Genomic DNA, 20,575 nt, shown 5'->3' with positions numbered 1-20,575 from the left:
GAGGATCCTCCTTGGGCTCCTGTTTTCAACAGCTCCTCGCCATAAAGACCAGAGACGCCACAGGCTCCTGCATCTCTGGAGAGTCTACCTAGCTTTGAGTAGTTGGCACCTCCAGAGATCTACAGCATAGGATGCTTCGAGCTGTCAGGGGACATGCCCGTCAGCAGTTGCAGCCCCACCTCCCTTCAGGAGGCCCTAAGAAGCACAGCCCTATGCCCAAAGTGTCATAGTTCACCAGGGGTAGAGTTGGGACACTCTTGAGCCCCACCTAGTCCTGTGCCAGATGGTGATGCTGCATCTGGGGCCACCACTAACTTACTAGGTGGCATGGGGACAGCTGCCTAGGCCTGGGTTATGGCTTTATCATCTGGGAAAGAGACAGTCACATCCAGCTTTTATTAGTGATGTATTAAAGAAACTACAGAACTTCACATGAAAAACACCACAACAGCAAAGACTCCCTTTGCTTCCCTTGGTGACCCACAATTGGCCCAGAGCAGCGACTCACTAAAGCCTGGATGACAGTGGAACTGCTGAATGAATAAACTACAATACTTGTTACACAGTAGGTACTCAGGAAAGGGTTTTTTATTATTATAGATGCTAAAGCCTTCTTTGGTCATCCAGTTGGCTTTCGAATGTTCTCTAGGTCCCCTCTCCAATCCCACAGAGCCCCTAAGTTTGGAGAAGCTGTATATATGCCTTGGTCTTGGTTGGTTTAGGTTAGATAGCAATTCCATGCCCCTGCCATAGGAATTGGCTCAGTGACAGGCTTCTGACAAAAATCAGAAGAAGATACTTGCCTTCTAGTTGCCTTCTACCTACTAGATACAAATGAGGAATCCAAGCCCTCAGAAGCTTCTGGAAGCCAACCCTCTCATCTGCAAGGCGAGCAGACTTTAATGTAAAATAGGCACCAATGGTTGCAGAGGAGAGACCACAGAACCTGCTGTTTTGATGCCAAACCTGAGCGGCTAGATCAAGCCTCATCTGCAGCCAGTACCACTCTAGATGCTTAAGTTACATAACCCAGCAGGAGTTGTACTTCTGAAACAAAGAACAACTTGGGTTATGACCAGAATTGTAGTTTTAACTTACGACTAAAATCTTGAGTTATGACCCGAATGCCAGCCACTTGGTCTCAGGTGGTCTCAGATAGAGATTTAACGCTTAAAGAGTTCTGGAAGGAACATTACAACATCCTTTCCTGTGTGGGGTTCACTGAGAAATCCTGGGCCAGTATCTCTCTAAGGACACTGAGATCTGCCTGAGTACAGGAGAGAGACTTTGAAGGCTGTGTAGAGGAGCCTGAGCTTTCATTGACCAACCTGAGTTATAATGAACCCTTGGGAAGGAACTGAATTTGTAAGTCAAGGATCCACTGTATCTACAAATCTCAAAATTGAAGGATGGGAAGGAGACCATGGTTTCTGACAGCATCAGACGAGATACCCTGACTAAACCTCCCACTGAAAACTAAACATTATGGATTTTTAAATTTTTTAAATATTTTGCTAACTGTTTGTCACCAATCTGAGATAGCCTGACACTCAGAGCGTCTTCCTGCCAGGCCCCTCATCGTGTAGATGGTGTTCTAGCCACAACTGTTGCACCTGAGTCTAGGCATGACAACAAGTCTGACAAATCCAGAAGCTTCTGCATCACAGCCAGCCTGGACTCTCCATGATCAGGGCACTGTTCTAGGTTGGTCAGAAGTAACAGCCAAAGTCAATATGTGAACTTGAATTGGATCCAAACAGAAACAAGGAAAAAATGGTAAAAAATTATCTTTCATATAAAAATGGTTTGCACTCAGACCATATATTGGATGAAGTTATAGAGATAGTTGATTTTCTTAGGTGTGGAAATGGTTTTGTAATGGACAGTAAGTGGTTCTTAAAGTATAATCCACAGGCTCCCAGGGGGACCCTAGGGCCCTTTTAAAGTGTCCATGAGATCAGGACAATTTCAACAATATTAAGACATCTGCTTTTGATTCTACTGAATTTGCACTGATGGTGCAAAAACAGGAAAGGGTAAAACTGCTCCTGCTACTTTACATAAAGTAGGGCTCCAAACTCTACCAGGACTCATTGTATTCATCACCATGACTCAGAAGAAAAAAGGTCCCTGTTTCATTTAAGAATATCATGGATGTTGCAGTCAAACCCATCACTTCAATTAATCTTGACCCTTGAGTACAGGTGTTCTTAATATTCTGCAATGACATGGCAAATACACAGAAAGCACTTCTGCTGCATACCAAAGTATGATAACCACCTTGAGGAAAAGCACTAGTGTCCCTGACCTGAGTGCTGAATCAGCCCTCTCTTCATGGAACACCACTGTCACCGAATGACTGACAGAGGACTTGGGTATCTGGAAAGCATTTTTTAGGAAATGAACAAATTTGCCTATTACCTAAAGACAGTGTTTGTGGCTACTGATAAAATTTGAGATTTCAAGCAAAAATTGGGATTTTAAAAAATTCGTATCCACTATGATGAACTTGAAAGTGTTCCAACACTTAATCAGACTTTTGTGAGGAAACTGAAAGTGATATCAACAAACTTTATTTCTGATATTGTAAAATGAAACATGTCAACACGTAGAAGTCTTTATTTAACTCAGAGAACCAATAGTTTCCAAATGAACAATGCATGGTGTTACAAAATCATGTGTGGGTAAAAGAGTCATTCAAAGTATAATGCAGATCACCATTCACTAATAAGGTGTCTGATGACACATTTTAATTAACCTTTTTCGGAGGAGGGAAGAGTACTGGGGATTGAACCTGGGGCCTTCACATTGAGCCACATCCCCAGTCCTAAATTTTTTTTGAGACAAGGTCTTGATAAATCACTTAGTTGCCCAGGCTGGGCTTGAACTCCTGCTTCAACCTTGACAGGTATTATAAGTAATCTTGACATGAAAGGGAATTACAAAAATGTATGATTCCTTCTTTGTGGTGCTTTTTTGTTGTTGTTCTGGGAAATATAATTACTTTCCATAAAAATGTGTTATTTGCCAGGGATTTAGCTCAGTGGTTCTGGCGCCTGCCTTGCAAGTACAAGGTCCTGAGTTTGATCCCCAGTACCAAAAAAAAAAAGTGTTATTTAACACAATAGATTCTTATTATTTTTAAATTAATAAATAACATTTTAAAATGTCTGTTATTTTTAATATGGTAAATGATGAAAGATATAAGTTACATAAAGAAAAGATCGTTGCAGCCTTTAGGGTTTTTGTTTTTTTAATTAAGAATGTAAAAGGGGCCAAGACCAACACATTTCAGAACCACTGGTATAGGAGAATAATTTTTTCCTTGAGTGACATTCTGAAATATTCAGGGTGCAGTGGTGCGATGTCTGCCTACTTCCAGATGGTTTGGCAAGAGAGAAATGAGTATAATTAAACAGAGATGGAGGCTGGCACACTCAGAAGAATATAGGTACTCATTATACTGTTCTTTCAACTTGTCTATGAATTTCAAAGATTTTCATTTTGAAAATGTAATCAACACAAATATTTTCCTAACACACTGACTCTACAATGTCACTGTAAGTGGGCATGAAGGCCAAAACCAAGTCAAAGCAGAGCCCCAGAAAAGTTAATGAAGAGCACTTGCTGAACTGAAGCTTTGAACTTCGGTTCACGATGCCACCAGGTATCAAGCGTAGGAGACAAAGCTTCTTCTTTTTTTTTTTTGTATGAAATTCTTTTATTGGTACATTGTAGGTATACAACACAATTACATTTCTCACTGGGAATTGTACCTTTATATAATGCATCTTGGTTCTTATTTTTTCCCCATTCCTAGCCCTCCCTTCACGCCCTCCACCCTTCCCTATTTACAAAGACTTTATTTCCATTTTTTCCATTTCTCAGCATTTTTCCTTTCCCTTCTTTCCTTTCCCCTGACCCTCCCACTACCCCTATCCCTTTGGACCTTTTCTTCCTATTTTACATTATCGATTATTCATTCTAATCATTGGTACATTTTAGGTATACAATATAATGACATTCATCATTGGAAATTTGCACCTTTACATAGTCTCTCTTGGTTATTTTTCACCCTTGCCCAGCCCTCCCTTCAACCCCTTCAGTCCTCCCTATTTACAAAGATTTTGTTCCTATTTTTCCATTTTCTCATATTAATCCCATTCTATCCTTTCCCCTAGCCCTCCCACTTCCTTCCCCTTTGCCCCTTTTCTTCCTATTTCACATTACCTATTATACATTTAGTCCTTATTTACACTTTCAGTTTCTCACACTAGAGAAACTATTCGGTATTTATACATCTGTGTGCTATTTATTTCACTTAAGAGTATGGCCTCAATGTGCATCCACTTAGCTATAAATGTCTCTAATTTCTCATTTTTTACGGCTGAGTAGTACTCCATTTTATTTAAAAACCACATTTTCTTTATCCAGTCTCCAGTTGATGGGCATTTGGGCTGTTTCCAAGTTTTAGCTATTACAAACTGTGCTGCTATGAACATGGGTGCAAATATATCACTGTTGTATGATTCTTTTAATTCTTTGGGGAAGATCCCCAGCAGTGGAATAGCAGGGTCAAATGGGACTTCCAGTCCTAGTTCTTTGAGGTATCTCCATACGGATTTCCACAGTGCTTGCACCAGTCTACACTCCCACCAGCAGTGGAGCAGGGTTCCTCTTTCCCCACAGCCCTGCCAGCATTTGTTATTGGTTGATTTCATGATAGGAGCCATTCTTTCTGGAGTGAGGTGGAATCTCAGCATTGTTTTCATTTGCATCTCTCGAATGACCAGTGATGTTGAACATTTTTTCATGTATTTATTTGCTATTTCTACTTCTTGAGACAAAGCTTCTTAAAACTGCAGCCCGCATAAGAAGTCTGGAGAGCTTTCTCATACGCACATTCTCACACTCCACCCTCACGTGCTCTCATTCAGTAGATCTGGGGGGCCTGAGAACTTACATCCCTAATAATTTCCTACGTATGTGATGTTGCAGGTCCCCAGATCACACTTTGAGTAATCTGGCTAGGAGTGTCCTTCTAGAAAGCTTAGGCTTTGTTATGTATTAAATCATGTCCCTCAAGAAGATATGTGGAAGTCCTATCCCCAAAACCTGTGAATGTGACCTTATGTGGTAAAGGGATCTTTGTAGATGTAATCAAGTTAAAATGAAGTCATTAGGGTGAGCCATAACCCCATATGATGGGTGTCCTTAGAAGAGGAAATAGGACACAGACACACACAAATAAAGAGACTGCCATGTGACAATGGTAACAGAGATACAGTGATGCACCTAAGAGCCAAGGAAGAGCAAGGAAGGCTGACAACCACCAGAAGCTCCGCTACACCCTCCAGACTGAGCATAGCCCTGCCACCTCATTGAGCTTGGACTTCAAGGCTCTAGAACTGTGAGGCATAAATTTCCATTATCTTAAGCCAACAGTTTGTGCTACTTTGTTAGAACAGCCCCACGGAACTACTACTGACCTAGGGATTCAAAAGAACTACACCACCTGTAAAAGGGTAGAGTTAAGCTGGCTACCATGCCTATAGGTACCAGAAACAAACAAAAATAGCAGCCAGTAGAGAGAAAACAATATTTCCTCTGAGAATCTGTAACCAGACTACTCAAATAGTTGACAGCTCAAATTTACATTATCCAAGTGGTCAAATAAAAATCTATCACCAACTGTAGTGGAACAACCCTATAATCCCAGCACTCCAGAGGCTGAGGCAGGAGGACTGCCAATTCAAGCCCAGCTTAGGCAATTTACCAAGACCTTTCTCAAAATTTTTAAAAAATCTGGTGATATAGCTCAGTGTGAAGGTTGAATCTCTAGTATGAGGGAGGAGGAAGGGGGCTCAGGATTTGCTTTCTCATGGTTTGATACTGCACCAGGCAAATCTTTGGAGGGACTCACCTATAAACCAGACCTCAAAAAATTCCTGCAGATAAGGTCCTACGGAATACAAGTTCGGAGTGAAAAAAAAGTTACAAAACACACAATGAATCTTGACTGAGAGCCAACAGAAATAAGAGTTGGCTAAAGTGTCCTTCAAGATATAATTTTAGGGCCAAAGATTTAGCTCAGTGGTGCTGCACCTGCCTGGCAGGTGCAAGGTCCTGAATTCTATCCCCGGTACACACACAAAACAAAGATATAATTTTAGATGCTAGAAGTATCAGACTGAAAAACTCAGACTACAACATAAATATGGTGAACATCTTGAAAGGAATAAGAGTGGATTTAGAATATACAGAAGGAACAGAAATCATATAATATGGTCAAGCTGTTTTGGAAGAGAACTAAATAGGATTTCTAAAATGTAATAATTAAAATTTAAAAACCAACAGATATGTTCAGCAGCTGATTAGATACAGCTAAGGAGACAGAAATGCAGAAAATTATTCGTAGTGCAGCCAGTGGCAGAAAAAGGAATAAATGCAGAGATATGGGAGACGGAGTAAAACATCTCACATATCCAATGAGCGCTAGAAGGAGAGGAGAAGAGGAATGGGGTGCAGAAGCAACACTGTTAGCTGTTAATAAGTTTTAAACATCAATGAAATGAATGAAATCATAAAATAATATTGACTCAAGTAGATATCTATAACCATTAAAGAAATAGAATCAGTAGTTGAAAATCTTCCCTTAGAAAAAGTAACTGGCCTTGCTCATTTTACTAGCAAGTTTTATTAACCATTCAAGAAAAAATCCAATCTTCCACAAACTACACCAGAGCTTATCCAGGAAGGCAAGGTGAATTTAACAGTAAAATGAATTAATACAATTTGCCACTTAACAGACTGAAGATTAACTCATTAGAAGCAGGAGATAAAATACGATATCATTCCTTATAAAAACTCTTAGCAAGCCATCACTTTAAAGTGGTAAAGTACATTTCTGAAAACCCTACAGCAAGCACAATATGAGGAATGTGGAAGCACTCCTTTTTAAGTCAGGAATAAAGCAAGAGTGCCTCCACTGCATTTAGTCATCACGCACTGGGGATCCTAAGTAGGGCAGTAAGGGGAGGGGGAGGAATAAAGACTGGAAAGACTGCACTATTCTCGGGTGACACTATTTGGAAAACCCAAAAGAATCTAAACTTTACCAAGGCTGCAATCTTCTAATTAATAGTTGGAAGATAAAATTGTATTAAGATACTAAATACATTGGCATTAACAAATATGAAATACCTGGAAATAAATCTACAAATGGTGTGCATGATATTCAGAGCAAAAATTATAAAATTTTATTGCAAGTCATTAAAGAAGACCTAAATAGACAGAAGTAGATACTTTGTGTATGGATTGGCACACTCAGTATCTTAAGAATATTAATTCTCTATTGTTCCATAGATTCAGTGTTATTCCAATAAAAATACCAATGGATTTGGGGGTGTGTGTATTTGTGTCATAACACACAATTTTAAGCTAATTCTAAACATGTACATGGAAGAGGAAAGCACTAAAACACTAGGAAGCTGGGAAACTTGCTATGTCATACAGGTACCAAGACTGTTCCTAAAGCTTCGGCACTTAAGACGGTATGGGACCCATGCAGGGCCAGACTGAGTGCTCAGCAGGACAGGGTGATGTGCCCAGAAACAGACCCACACACCATGGTACCGGGGATTGAACTCGGGTCCTTGCACTTGCCAACCAGGCAGGGCACCACAGAGCCAAATCCCAGGCCCAGAAACTCAATTTCTGACAGGGCTGGGCACTGCAGATCTGCAAAGAAAGGATGAATTTTCCAACAAATGGTGCTGGGAAAATTGGGGTTTTCATATGGTGGGAAAAAAAAGAAAACATTTTGGATTGCTACGTCAAATCATATACAAAAATCAACTTAAGATGGATTAGAAAATTAAATGTGAATAGAAAAACTGTAAAACTGCTAAGAGTAATACAGAAGAATAACTTCATGATTTCAGAGAGAGGTGGCTTCCTAGAACACAAATGACACAAAATATAAGTGAAAAAACTGAATCTATTGCATTAGTCTAAAAACTTCTGATCATCAAAACACACCATAAAGAAAATGAGAATATAAACCAAGGTAGGGAGAAGACATTTATAACACATAAGAGACAGCAGGGTAGCATCCAGAATATTGAAAGACTTCTCCAAATCAATAAGATAAGAATGAGAGAAATGTTGGCAAGACTTGAACAGGCACTTCACAGAAGAGAGAACATGAATGGCCAATAAACACATGAAAAGATGTTCAATCTCATTAGTATTCAGAGCAATGCAAATTAACCATAATGAGATTCTGTTCTGTACCCACCAGACTGGTAAAAATGCTAAAGTGTGACAATATCAAGTGATGGTAAAGATACAGTTGAACTGAAATCATATGCATTGCTGAAGGAAAGCCATTTTGGGAAATAATTCATGAAGAACACACGGGGTCCCTTATAAGGTCAGACAAAAATTTCTGTAAAGCCACAGTGATTGAGACAGTGTGGTGCCAGTGCAGGGTCGGAGAAACTGATCCATGAAACAAAGAGCCCAGAAACAGACCCTTCCATTCATGGAAGCTTAACTTAGGTTATTTAGTTAAGTGGAAGATGCAGATATCCTAGGCCTGAGCCATTCCAATTCTGGAGACATATGTGTACAAGTGCACCATGCAACATGTACAAGAATGTTCAATGCAGCATGCTTTCCAAGAGCAAAAGAGAGAAAAGAAAAATCCAGAAACTGCCCAAATGTCCACCAAGAGTTCATTCAAGTCATAAATAAATGTGGTATATTCATACAAGGATGGTAAGGTTCTATTTCTTAAAGTAGGCAATGAATAAATGACTATTCATTGGATTATTATCCACTGTCCTCTAACCATTTTTTCTTTATAATCTTTTGTAATGACTTAAATAATTTTTGTAACTCAAAGATAGCCTAGATATGGAGACAAAATAAGATGATAGAACAGTGAAGTGTTCCCTTCAATCTCCCTTATTTTAGATTGTTCTTAGGTAATCTCTGCTCACCTATGGCATCAGGTCCCACAACCATGGGTGTGGAAGACTGAGTAGTGACCTCCAAAGGCAGCCAATGAATCCCTGGGACCTATGAGTGTTTCTTTCTAAGGCAAGAGGAACTCTGCAAATGTGACCGAATGAAGGATTTTGAGATGGGGAGAGAATCCTGGATAATTTATGGGGACCATAAGTATCTTTAGATGAGGGGGATATGCGGCCACAGAAACAGAAGTTGGGGTGATACAACCACAAGTCAATGGACACCCACAGCTGCCAGAAACTGGAAGAATCAAGTAATAGTCTCCCTCTGCACTTTCCAGATGGAATCAGCCCTGCCAACACCTTGATGTTAGCCTCAGAAGAGGCATATCAGACTCTGCCTCCAGAACTGTAAAGAATACCTTTCTGTTATTTTATGTGACTAAAGTAGTGACCGTTCCAACAGTGGTGGGAGACTAATACAGTGGCTAATGGTGCTTGACTTGCTCTAGATTATGTTCCCATTAGCACATCCTCTCCTCTGCCAAATGTTCCCCAGTAGGGACATGCCATAGTCGTTTAATCATTCCCTAGGTCAGATGCACCACTTCCTCTGCTAAAAGGTTCCCCTTACAATGTCCAATTGAAGCCAGAAAAGGCATTCACAAACACCCATAAAGTGCCCACCCACTGGGAAGAGCACTGGTCTGGAAGGAGAGATGCTTGAGTTCAAGTCCCAGTTTCCCACTTGTTGGCTATTGGGCTTCATAAACTTCCCCAATATGGAATCATAATTCATTCACCTTTATTGTGCCAACTTAGTGCCTGGCACAAAGCAAATGGTCAATAAATGGGTAGAGGATCAATGAATAAATCAATCAAGTAATAGATGAATCAATAAATCAGTCTTGAGTAAGGATGGAAGTCCTAATCACTTGCTACAGTTTGGATCTTGAATGTCACCTAAAGGCCCATGTTTTAACACATTCCTGCCCACTTGAACCACCAGTAGTACCACAATGAGGCAGTCATGCATGTAGTACCAGTGGTTCAGAGCCACCTGGCAGTGAGACAAATTAGGCCCCATTGTGAACATATTAAAAGCTGGGGCTCCAGCCTGTGGTGTTCTTGGAAGGTGGTAAAATCTTTTAAGAGTTTGGGATTAGATCACTGGGGGTATCCCCTTGTAGGGTACAGTTGGATCCTGGCCCATTCCTGTCTCTCTCTGCTTCCAGGCCACCATGAGGTGAACAGGTCTCCGCTGCCTCACACTCTCACCGTGATATGCTGCCTCAACAAAAGCCGAAAGGCAACAGGTTAACCATGGACTGAAACCTCCAAGGCTTTGAGCCAAAATAATCCCCTCTTCCTTTTGACTTGATTATCTCAGAGTTTCATCACAGTGATAGAAAGTCAACCAACACAATTCATATGATGTTTATTTATTATCAGAGGGCTAATTGTGTGTTTGTATTACTTGCTAATTCCTGCTTATGGGAGTTGTTTCCTCATATGTTTTATAATTTTGAAGTGTGAATTCACGGTTTCTGAGCTGACCCTGTATGATGTATATTGAAGGAATAATTTCTATCAGATCCCCACAGGATATAAAATGGCTGAGTTTTAAGCTAACTTTTCAGTTTGCTATGCAACTGCTACAGTCTAGCTTATATTATTGCAAAATGATACCCTCTCTGTTTTGTCTCTTGGTAATCTGATTACTTGAAAAATCCAAATTCTCAGAAATTTTTAAAATTCAGTTTTTATTAAGGGAGGTTTTCAGACTATTTAGTTTTTCACATTTCCAAGGACAGAAATTAAATCTTTCATCTTAAGGATAGGAAAATTTGGGCCGGGGATTTAGCTCAGTGGTTCTACCACCTGCCTCACATGTGCAAGGTCCCAAGTTCGATCCTCAATACCAAAAAAAAAAAGATAGGAAAATTGAGGCTTAAAGAGGTTAAGTTACTTACCATCATAACAAATCAAGTTTCTACATGACTGAGCTTTGGGAAATTATCTTTTAGCCCAAAGGGAACACAGAATCATGCACTCACTCAACAAAGATTTATAAACCATTAGTATGGGCTTAGAATTGCTCTAGGCATTGGGCAGACAACTGTGAACAAGACAAGTGTCAAAAGTCATGGAGATCAAACGCTAGTAGAGAGAGACCATGGACAAATTAACAAATTAAAGCACTGTTTCAGGGAAAGATAAGAGGACATGTGAGCAGAGATCTAAATGGAGGAAGAGAGACAATCTGAAAGAATATGTCACAGCTGAGGCAACAGCAAGCACCAAGGCTGTTGGGTGGGACAAGTTTATTGTCTTCCAGGAACAATGAGGATCCAGAGAAAAGTAAGAAAGGGGAGGGTCAGTTTGAATTGTATTCTTCATGGAATGGGAGTCTTTGGACAGGTTTTAAAGAACAAGGGAAAGAGATGACATGTTACATTTTTTATTAGTTGATTTACTGTTACTATAATGAATTCCTTGAGGCATGCCAGGTTAATAGAGAAAAGAAGTTTATTTAGCTCACAGGTTTGGAGGCTGAAAGTCCAAACAACATTGCACAGGCTCTTGCAGGGGCTCCCCTAGCTGTATCACTCCAGCAATGGTGGAAACATGTGGGGGAAAAGAGATCACATTGCTGAGGAACTCAGAGAGGAATGGGATCCAACATTTCCTTCTGACTTAAGGACTTCCCAAATTGTCCCAGCTCTCCATTTCCCCACACTACTATACCAAGTTCTAACACATGGACCTCTGGGGGACACACAGAAGCCATATCCATCCACAGTACAGTTTAAATAAACCACTTAGAAGACAGGAATAGAAGCAGGGGAAACAAAAGGGTTTTGAAATGGCCAGGTGAATAATAATTTTAGGTCAGAGAAGGGTGGTGGCAATGGAAGTGGGGGTCATGTTTGGATGGGGAGTATTTTGAAGGTAAGGCTAAGAGGACTTCTAGATGAGTTGTACAGCTCATGTGGCTGGCCTGAAGTGTTCATAGTCCCATGGGATCCTATGACCTCCTCAGGAGGGATGTATGTGGACTAGTGGTTCTCAGCCTCATGTGCTCATGAGAAAAAGTCCTTCTATGTTCTCAGAAATCCACTGTAAGACTCCAGTATCTATAGGCCATATATTGTCAGCCTCTTTCTCCAAGCAGGTTGCAACCCACTCTCCTCTGAGCAGCAGGACCTGCTCAGCCCAACCCTGTGTGTCAGACATTCCCTTGCTGGCGTAAACCCCAGTTCTGACTAAACAAAATTTTACTGATCACAATAGGCAGCCCATCTGTGAAAGGTTCTTATTTAGGCACTAGATTGGTGGAGTCAAATTATGCCATTCAGAAGTCACAAAAAGTCAGGGTTAGAAACTCTCAGAATCAGAAACAATGAGTTGGAGTCTATCTGAAATGTGGGACTTGGGTTCAGATCCTAGTTCTACAGGCAGTAATGGGAACCTTAGGCAAGTTAATTTCTTTTCATCTCAGGCTGGGGATTTAGCTCAGTGGCACCGTGCCTGCCTCAAAAGTGAAAGGTCCTGAGTTTGATCCCCAGTACCAAAAAAAAAAAATTTATTTTCATTTCATAGGGGAGAAGCTGTACTGTCTCCTAACTCCACATTTCTCAGGCTTAATGTGGATTTTGCTAAAATGCCTATTTAATAGGTCTTGGGTGGGGCCTAGAATTCTGCATTCCTAACTACTCCAGGGATGGTTACGCGGCTGACATACAGAGCGCTCTTTCAGAAGAGAGGTCCTAACTCACACATAATCCAATGTGCACTTAGTAGGCACTTACTGCACATGAAGAGCTCAGAGGGAGACATGATCTTTAAGGAGTGGTAAATGCACATACCACAATATGAGAAGGTACAAAACAATGATGTCACTCTGGGGACCCAGAGGACTAAACTCTTTCTCAAGTTACGGGACCTAAGGGAGGCTCTTGGGGGAATGCAGCTGGAGATACACCTGGAGGATGAAGGTAATGGAAATCCCAGGGCACTTCGAGTACTTTAGCCAAGGAACGGCATCAGTTCTTTACAATCCCCAACTCTCCTCAGACTTAAAGAAAAAGAAATAAAAGGGAAGTGAGATGCTTCTAATGTAAATACGTAAAAGAATGTGCTAGGAGTCTTCCATTTGGGAAGAATAATTCCCAGTTATACTGAGGATATTGCTAGATTTGCAAAACTGGCCAGAAATCATTCAACATAGATTGTAGTTATTAGGGCTGTTAGGTAGGAGTGTAATACTCTACCAATTGAGTTTAGGCCTAGCCAATGAAATGTGAGCAGAAAGGACATATCGCTTCCAGTAACTAAAAGCCAGTGTGTGACTCTCTACTTCTCTCTCCTTAACACATCCATCCTGATGTCATACATTGCAATGATACCACCCTAAGATGAAGGAGATGGTGTCAGCTTGGGATGTTGAGTAACTATGTTGAGCAGCGTCTCCTTCCTAACCCAGAGTGAAGAGAGCATCAAGTAAGAAATACACTTTTGCTGTCTCAAGCCACTGAGAAGTGGGAGTTGTCACAGTATATCCAGTCCATCTTAACCCTACCACAAACATTTAATTAATAAAAGTGCAGCACCTCCATTCTAGGATATGGAATAGCTTATGGCATCAAAGAAGGAGCTGCAGGAACTAGGATCTGAGTAACTAGAATCAAGACTCCTTATGCCATCTTCTCTCTCTGCCATATCTTATCTCTGCTCCTCTCTGCTTTACTGTAGTCTCCGCTTCTGCCAAGGCCCAGGAGGCTAGTAGCTGTCAGCAGCCCCACTTTCATAGCTTTCCCAGAGGCAAAACTATTCTCTCCCAGCATCAAATCAAGAAACCCCAGGGAAGGCTCTGGTGAACCAATGTCTGTGCAGCGAAGTGCCCAGTGGAGGGAGGTAGGACAGGGCACGTTAAGAAAAGGGAATGAGAAATCTGATTGCAACCTAAAATACTCTCCACAGTCCCCTCCAAGGAGGTAGAAAGAATGTGTATGCAAAAGTACACAGGAGAATGCCTGCTGCAGAATTTAACTGAGCTGTGATAGGTAGGGGATAAAGGAGAAGGGAAAATGTGGTGCATGTATGATCATCCTAAAAGGAAAGAGAAGAGGGAATAGAGGGCCACTGGGCTGGAGCTCCCTGTGCTGGCAGGAGACATCTTTGGTGTAGAACTGCCAGGTGACTGAAAGGCCTCAACAAGTGAGGAAGAGACATTAACTTGGGCAATGGATGCTTTCTGTGTACTAATCTACTGTCTCACGGTGGGCAGACCTGTTCTGATTGGGAATAGGTGTAGTCTGGGAGAGCAAACACAGAACTGACAGGTGAGCCCCCATTACATCTTCCCCACAGAGCCCAACCCAGCTTCATGCTGGGACAGTGTCCCAGGCAGCCTCATCCTGATCATAAGAGGTGAAACTCCTGTGCAATTCCTGTTCTGGGTACCTCCACCATCCTGGAAATGCTATACCAAATTATCTAGTGAGATTTCTTCTAACACCCTCACAGTGTAACAAATATTTGGTCCTTTATCTACATTTTCCTTTTCTCTATATTCCCAGAAAAGGTTATAACTGAAAAACTCCAAAGGAAAACAATGTAGTTCTGTGTTGTTCTGGACTTTGAGATCTCATCTCAAAGTCCAGAACAAACATGTACAGAACTATCCAATTTCCAATCCCTCAGGAGATTTCCAAGGCCCATAAGTAAGTGTAAAACTATTCTTAGAGTCCCAATACAACCCCCCTTCCCTCTTGGTGGTGTCTGGTAACCAACTGGGCTTGTATGTGTGGCTCATCCTTGGCAGTGAAATTCCAAAGGTGCCATATGCTATAGATGCTGTACCGCTGACTCTTCCCCTTCCCCCAGCCCCTTGAGTTCTCCTGGAAACACATACACGCGCGCACACACACACACACACACACACACACTTACTTTATCCAAAATGGCAGCCTCACTAGGTGGCTAATGAGGGCTTTCTCTCTTCTTCCTCTCACTTTCCAGAGCTTTTCCACCCCCAAATAACACAAAAAAGATGGCTTTTTGCAGCAGGAAGGAGGGGTTGCCCCAATAATAACCAGGTGAGACTCTCACTTGTCAGCTAACCTCAAATAAGACACAGTGGGGAGAAGCACACAAAAGCTTCTTCCCAGCACACAGAGGATGAGTAAACAAAGAAACAAGGCAGCGGAGCAGCACTGAAATCTAAGTGAGTATTTTTCACTTCCTTGAGGCCACTCCTCCTGTTTATAAATAAATGTGGTATGGTGGGCAAAGGTGGGGAAGGAAGGGGCCTCAGGAGCACCATTCCTTGCAGCTGTTAGAGCTCATAGGTTTTGCTGGCCAGTACCTTGTCTCTCAGACAGGAGCAGGTATCCCAGGGTGGGTGGGCATGAGTTGACCTAGGACTCTGATAGTGGGAAAACCAGTGTTGGAACTAGAACCCAAGTATGCTCGCTTCCACCCAATATCTTTATTCTCACAATTCACTTAAAACATTTACCCAGCTTTTACAATGTACTACACTGCAGTGCCAGGAAATAAATCCTCAACTAACCTGAACCCTCTATTAACTGGGTCATTTTCTCAAATTCCACTGTTTAAATTCCACTGGATAGTTCTGTACATGCCCCAAAGAAGGGCAAGCTTATGTTTAAAAGGATTTATGGTCTCCTTTTTTTTTTTTCCATTTGTTTTGCAACAGTCAGGGAACATCTTGAGGACAATCCACATTCCTTCCAGTCTCCTCTACTTTTACATCTCTGACCCAGGATGATGAGACATCATGCTCCAAATCCTATTCCTGGGACAGAGCCAGATCTTCAGCCATTACACCAAGACTTGGTCATGATCATCACATTGTACATTCTCAGAAGTACCTTTTTAAAAGACATCCAATGTGGAAATAATTTGTTTTTCTGTAGAGCCATCAGTTATTCAGAAAATTTTATTGAATTATGACTCTTTTTTCCCCTCACAGTAAACTAAGGTTTGTTCTTCTAACCCCACAAAGGCTGGGAAGCTCTGAATCTATTCAGCCAGCATTCTGGACCTGAGACAAAAGTCTGTCCAGAGACAATGAGGTAACACTTGCTCCTAGGAATACACGCTTTAAAATGGCCTGTTCTCCCAAGAAGTAACAGAAAACCTCTGCGCTCCCTGTCCCTCAGGGTGCATACAAACATATTCTCCCCAGTGTGAAATTCATTCATGCTTAGGCTTTGTTTGTAAAGAAAGAAATGTTTTAAAAGAAGCAAGAAGGCAAGTCCTAAATGAGCCCTCATGTCCCATGCAGACATTAATTAGGTTGGATCCAACAAGGTCCACCTTGCTACTACACTATCTCTTTCTTAATTTTTCACAGGCTGATCTAAGAGAGTTAGCAGGAGGTTGGCTGGCAAGAAAGAAGGATCTCAAACTGCTGCTCACTCTATGAGCTTTGCCAGGTGGGCACAAACCTGTCCTGGTGCCCAGGGACCTCTGACCCCAGGGCACAGCACTGGCCAATTTCTCTACTTACCCACAGGGCTGCTGATCTCCTTCATAACTAACCTTTACTGAGTGGACTTAGGTGCCAGGTACTTTATTATTTATTTATTTATTTTTTTGGTACCAGGGATCGAACTCGGGTCCTTGCACTTGCACAGCAGGGGGCAAAACCACTGAGCTAAATCCCCGGCCCTGTGCCAGGTACTTTAAAAAAAAAAAAAAAGCCTTGAAAGGGAGCAAGGGGTTGGGCAGGGAATCAAGCCACATTGCTACCCTAAAAACATAGCGGTGGCTGCAGAAACATCCACAAACGTGGGCTGGCTGTCCCAAGTGCCATCAGCTTGTCCTAATGCCTCTGGTTGGATGTCTGGTACTACAAAGACAGGAAGATACTCCCTGTCCATCCTCAGAACACAGTGATAGGTCTTCCTTAAATGTTCTTTGATGTGCCAGAGGCTTACAAAACCTTGAAAAGATTCCTTACAGGAAACAGGACTTATGGACAAAATCATAGGATGCTCTCACACCAGTGGGTCTGGGAGCTTGAAAGACATCTATTTAGCATAACTGTCAGGGGTACTCACAGGTAGAAAGGGCACTGGACATAGTCAAGACTCTTCTTCTCCAGCTTATCTGTGTCCTTGGGCAAGTCACATGCTCTCTGCCATTTTACACATGGGAGGGCATGACTAGATCAGTGGTTTTCATTAGCAGTAAAACCCGTATTTTCCACATTATATTTTATCTAGAATGTCAATATATAAAACAAACCACAAGCCACTCACGCTAAATCAGTTGGGAGTCTACAGCCCACACACTCAGGCTAGTGACCCTCAGGGAACCCACCTGGAAAACTACAGGAGTGGATTAGTTCTGAGAGCCCTTCCCAGAGCTCTTCCAATCTCTTGCAGTGTACCCAGGGAGCACAGAAAGGAGTCATCATTGATTTAGTGCCCTCCATAGTGCTTGATAATTCACACATTATATGTCATTGAAATCTTCACTACAGCAACATGGGGTTAATTAGAATGTGAACTCAGATCTTTTGTGATCTGAGTAGTGAACTGGGATCTGCTGGCAAGAGGCAGAACTAGGATTTGAACCAAGGCTTTTCTGACCCCAAACAGTATTCCTCCCCCTCCACGAAAGAGAGTGGACCCTTGACTTACAAATTCAATTCATTTCTGAGGGCTGGTTGTAACTCAAGTTGTTCAATTGAAGGCTCAGGCTCCTCTACACAGCCTTCAAAGTCTCTCTCCTGTATACAAGCAGATCTCAGTGTCCTTAGAGAGACACTGGCCCAGGATTTCTCAATGAACCCCACACAGGACCTTTCCTGATGTTGTAATGTTCCTTCCAAAACTCTTTAAGAGTTAAATCTGTATCTAAGATCATCTTAGATACAGCGGCCGGCATTCGGGTTGTAACTCGAGACTTTGGTCATAAGTTAAAACTAAAATTCCAGCCATAACCCAAGTTGTTCGTATGTCAGGTCATTTTAACTTGAGGGTCCACTGTATTCTTTTAATATGAGGAATACTGAGTACTGGGGTAAATCAATAATGTCCCTGAATTGTAAATACTAATATATGTGCATATATGCATAAGGGAAAACTTCTTGAAAAATATGTCCCTCAAAATTACCATTAGTTATCTCTGTGTGGTGATAAAGTGGATGAGTTCCAGTCCTACTACAGATAGCTCTAGTTTAACCAGAGTCATGTTCCTTGGACTAGTTGTTAAATGAATTGGTCGCTAAAAGAGAAACTGCATATAGTATGTAGATTACAATATTCAGAACAAAGAAATGGTGAAAGGAAACTCCAACCTGATGACTTTACTTTTATTTGCATAATTCTTATACCCAGTACTGTAACACAGAACGTAAAACTACAGTAATGCACTGTACAGTACAATCAGCAAGAATGACAGTACTGTACTGTAGAAGAAGCTAGCATACGGCCGCACTGCCACTCACGTTCCTAAGTCCGAATTCGGATCCTAAATCCAAGTGGTGGGTCATAAGTCCAAACAGTTGTTTAACAGATGGGTTGTTAAACAAGAAATATCTATCTACATTATCTAAGTATCCTATAATGAAGAGGTATTGTTTATATGAAATAGGTACTGCTTGTTAAAAGCTATGTTAATAATTCATAATTGTGTTGTTTTCTATAGCAAATTAGGGATTGGAGGAATAGGAGGTATCCTAGACCTTTTGGAGTGAACAGTGGGACTAACAGCCCCAAATCCCACCAACACTCCCTTAGGCCAGAGGGTACCAGGCTGACCACAGGGGTAATTCTTATGTGCACTTAGGTTCTCTGAAGTCTCCCTTCTACAGTGGGGTTGTTTTAGAAAGTAACAGTAAGTGGCTGAGACCCCTCTCAAATATGTGCCTCCCCTCTCACACCCCTCAACTCCTCCAATAAAAGGGGGGGGGGTGCTAATTGAACCAAAGATGGTCACATGACCCTGGACCAGAAGCCTTGCTCCCAGCCCAGTAGGACCTACAACAACTGAACTCTACTGCCCCGCCCCACCCTTGGGGCCCTCCAGAAGCCACTGACAAATTCAAAGATCACGTGAGAGAAAGTACTACCCCGAAAAGGAGGCAGGCTTTGGTCAGGCATGAGGCGTGGCAGGGTGTGCCAGTATTCCCTGTATTCCTCATGCCAGCTCGGCCTGCAGGCATCTTCTAAATATTTAACATGCCACCTCCAGGTACAGCGTAAACCCCCAGCAGTTGGCAACAGCTGTGGGGGCCTTAATGGAATGACTCGGGGCTGACAGGCACAGACACAGGCTTTGGGAGGAAAGCCCAGAATGGTGCCTTGGAGACAATGCTGATTGCTTTTTTGAGAATCTCTAAAGGAGGGAAGGAGACCAGCGATGTGTGGAAACGTGGGGAGTGGTGCTGCATCATCCACGGGAGTCCAGAGCCCCTCTTTCACAGACAATGAAAAAGCCCAGGCACGTGCCCCTCACCATGGCCTCACCAGACCTATTTCAGCCCTGCCCTCCCCCAGCAAGTGGCAAATCTGTCCTGACCCAGGTGGGTAAGGCTGGGGAAGAGGGACTGGAGAGACAAAAAAGGTCCCCCACGCCCATCCGCAAGGACTTCACACGGGCCTCACCCCGGATGACTCTGCTCTCCTGCACAGCCAGTGAGATGTCACCGCCACCGCCCCTGGGGCTGTCACTTGGAAATTTCCCGTGCATTCCCAGAGATGCCTGCCCCCATCTCTACCCGCCCGTCCCCCAAAAGGAAACAGACCTGGAGAACCAAGGTGTCTACCCTGAGATTCACACTTGTCCTATGCCCCACCTGCCTTTGCCGTTGCAGAGTCAAGAAACCTAAAAAGGAGTATTTTTTCCCAACCCTTTTGGGAGCCCCGCCTCCATCGCTCCCTCCACGCGTCTCCTCGCTGACCCCTCCAGGCAGCGCCCTTAGCTTGTCTGTCATTTTCACCTGACAAAAGGGTGGCGACGGGGCGCGGGGACCGGCGCCCCCAGCATTAGTCCCAAAGGAGCCAGACGCCTGCCCCCTCGGCGCGCGCCCATGTGGGGCCTCGGCAGATCGGTCCCACCCGGGGAACAAAGCGGCCCGGGCGCGGCGAGACGCAGCCCCCAGCAGGGCCCCGCGAGCCCCAGTCCTCGCGGGTCCCCCGCACCGCAGCCAGGTCGCCGCCAGCTGCCGCCTGCGCCCGCGACGCCCCCCCCCCACCCCGGGCAGCAGCCGCGCGCCCCGCGCCCAGCCGTCGCCGTCCTCCGAGCTACTGTACCCGCTAAATTTAGCGCCACCGGGTATTAATAGCCCAGCGCCCAGGGCCGGGCGCTGCAGGGGTGCGTAGCCCCGGGCCAGGGAGGGGAAGGAGGGGACGGAGGGAGCCGGGGGACAAGGCCACTTACACCACCAGCCTGGAGATGATCCATGACACCATGGCGCGCGGGCGGGCGGGCGCGGCCCGGACGGCGCCGCGGATGTGTGCGGGCGGTGCGGGCTCTGGACACGTCCGTCCGCGTACGGCCGCCGCCGCCAGACTGAGCGCGCCCGCCGCCCGGCCCAGCGCTCGTGCGTCGGCGCAGTC

General features: G+C 43.3%; 1 protein-coding gene across 1 annotated transcript in view; it reads right to left on the bottom strand.

The window, feature by feature from the left end:
* Positions 1 to 20,569, bottom strand: part of Reep1 (receptor accessory protein 1) — a 109,163-nt gene extending 88,594 nt beyond the window's left edge. The window contains exon 1 of the mRNA XM_013072179.3: positions 20,397 to 20,569. Within this exon, the coding sequence (XP_012927633.3) occupies positions 20,397 to 20,428 (32 nt within the window). The 5' untranslated portion in view covers positions 20,429 to 20,569. The remainder of the gene's footprint in view (positions 1 to 20,396) is intronic.
* Between the last annotated feature and the right edge of the window lie 6 nt (positions 20,570 to 20,575).

The sequence above is a fragment of the Heterocephalus glaber genome, unplaced genomic scaffold (assembly GCF_053883595.1).
Source record: "Heterocephalus glaber isolate CG9 unplaced genomic scaffold, H.glaber_assembly_v1.0 deba00000470, whole genome shotgun sequence".
Classification (NCBI taxonomy): Eukaryota; Metazoa; Chordata; class Mammalia; order Rodentia; family Bathyergidae; genus Heterocephalus; species Heterocephalus glaber.
Note: the sequence above shows the minus strand (reverse complement) of the source record. Positions and strands in the feature narration are given on the sequence as shown.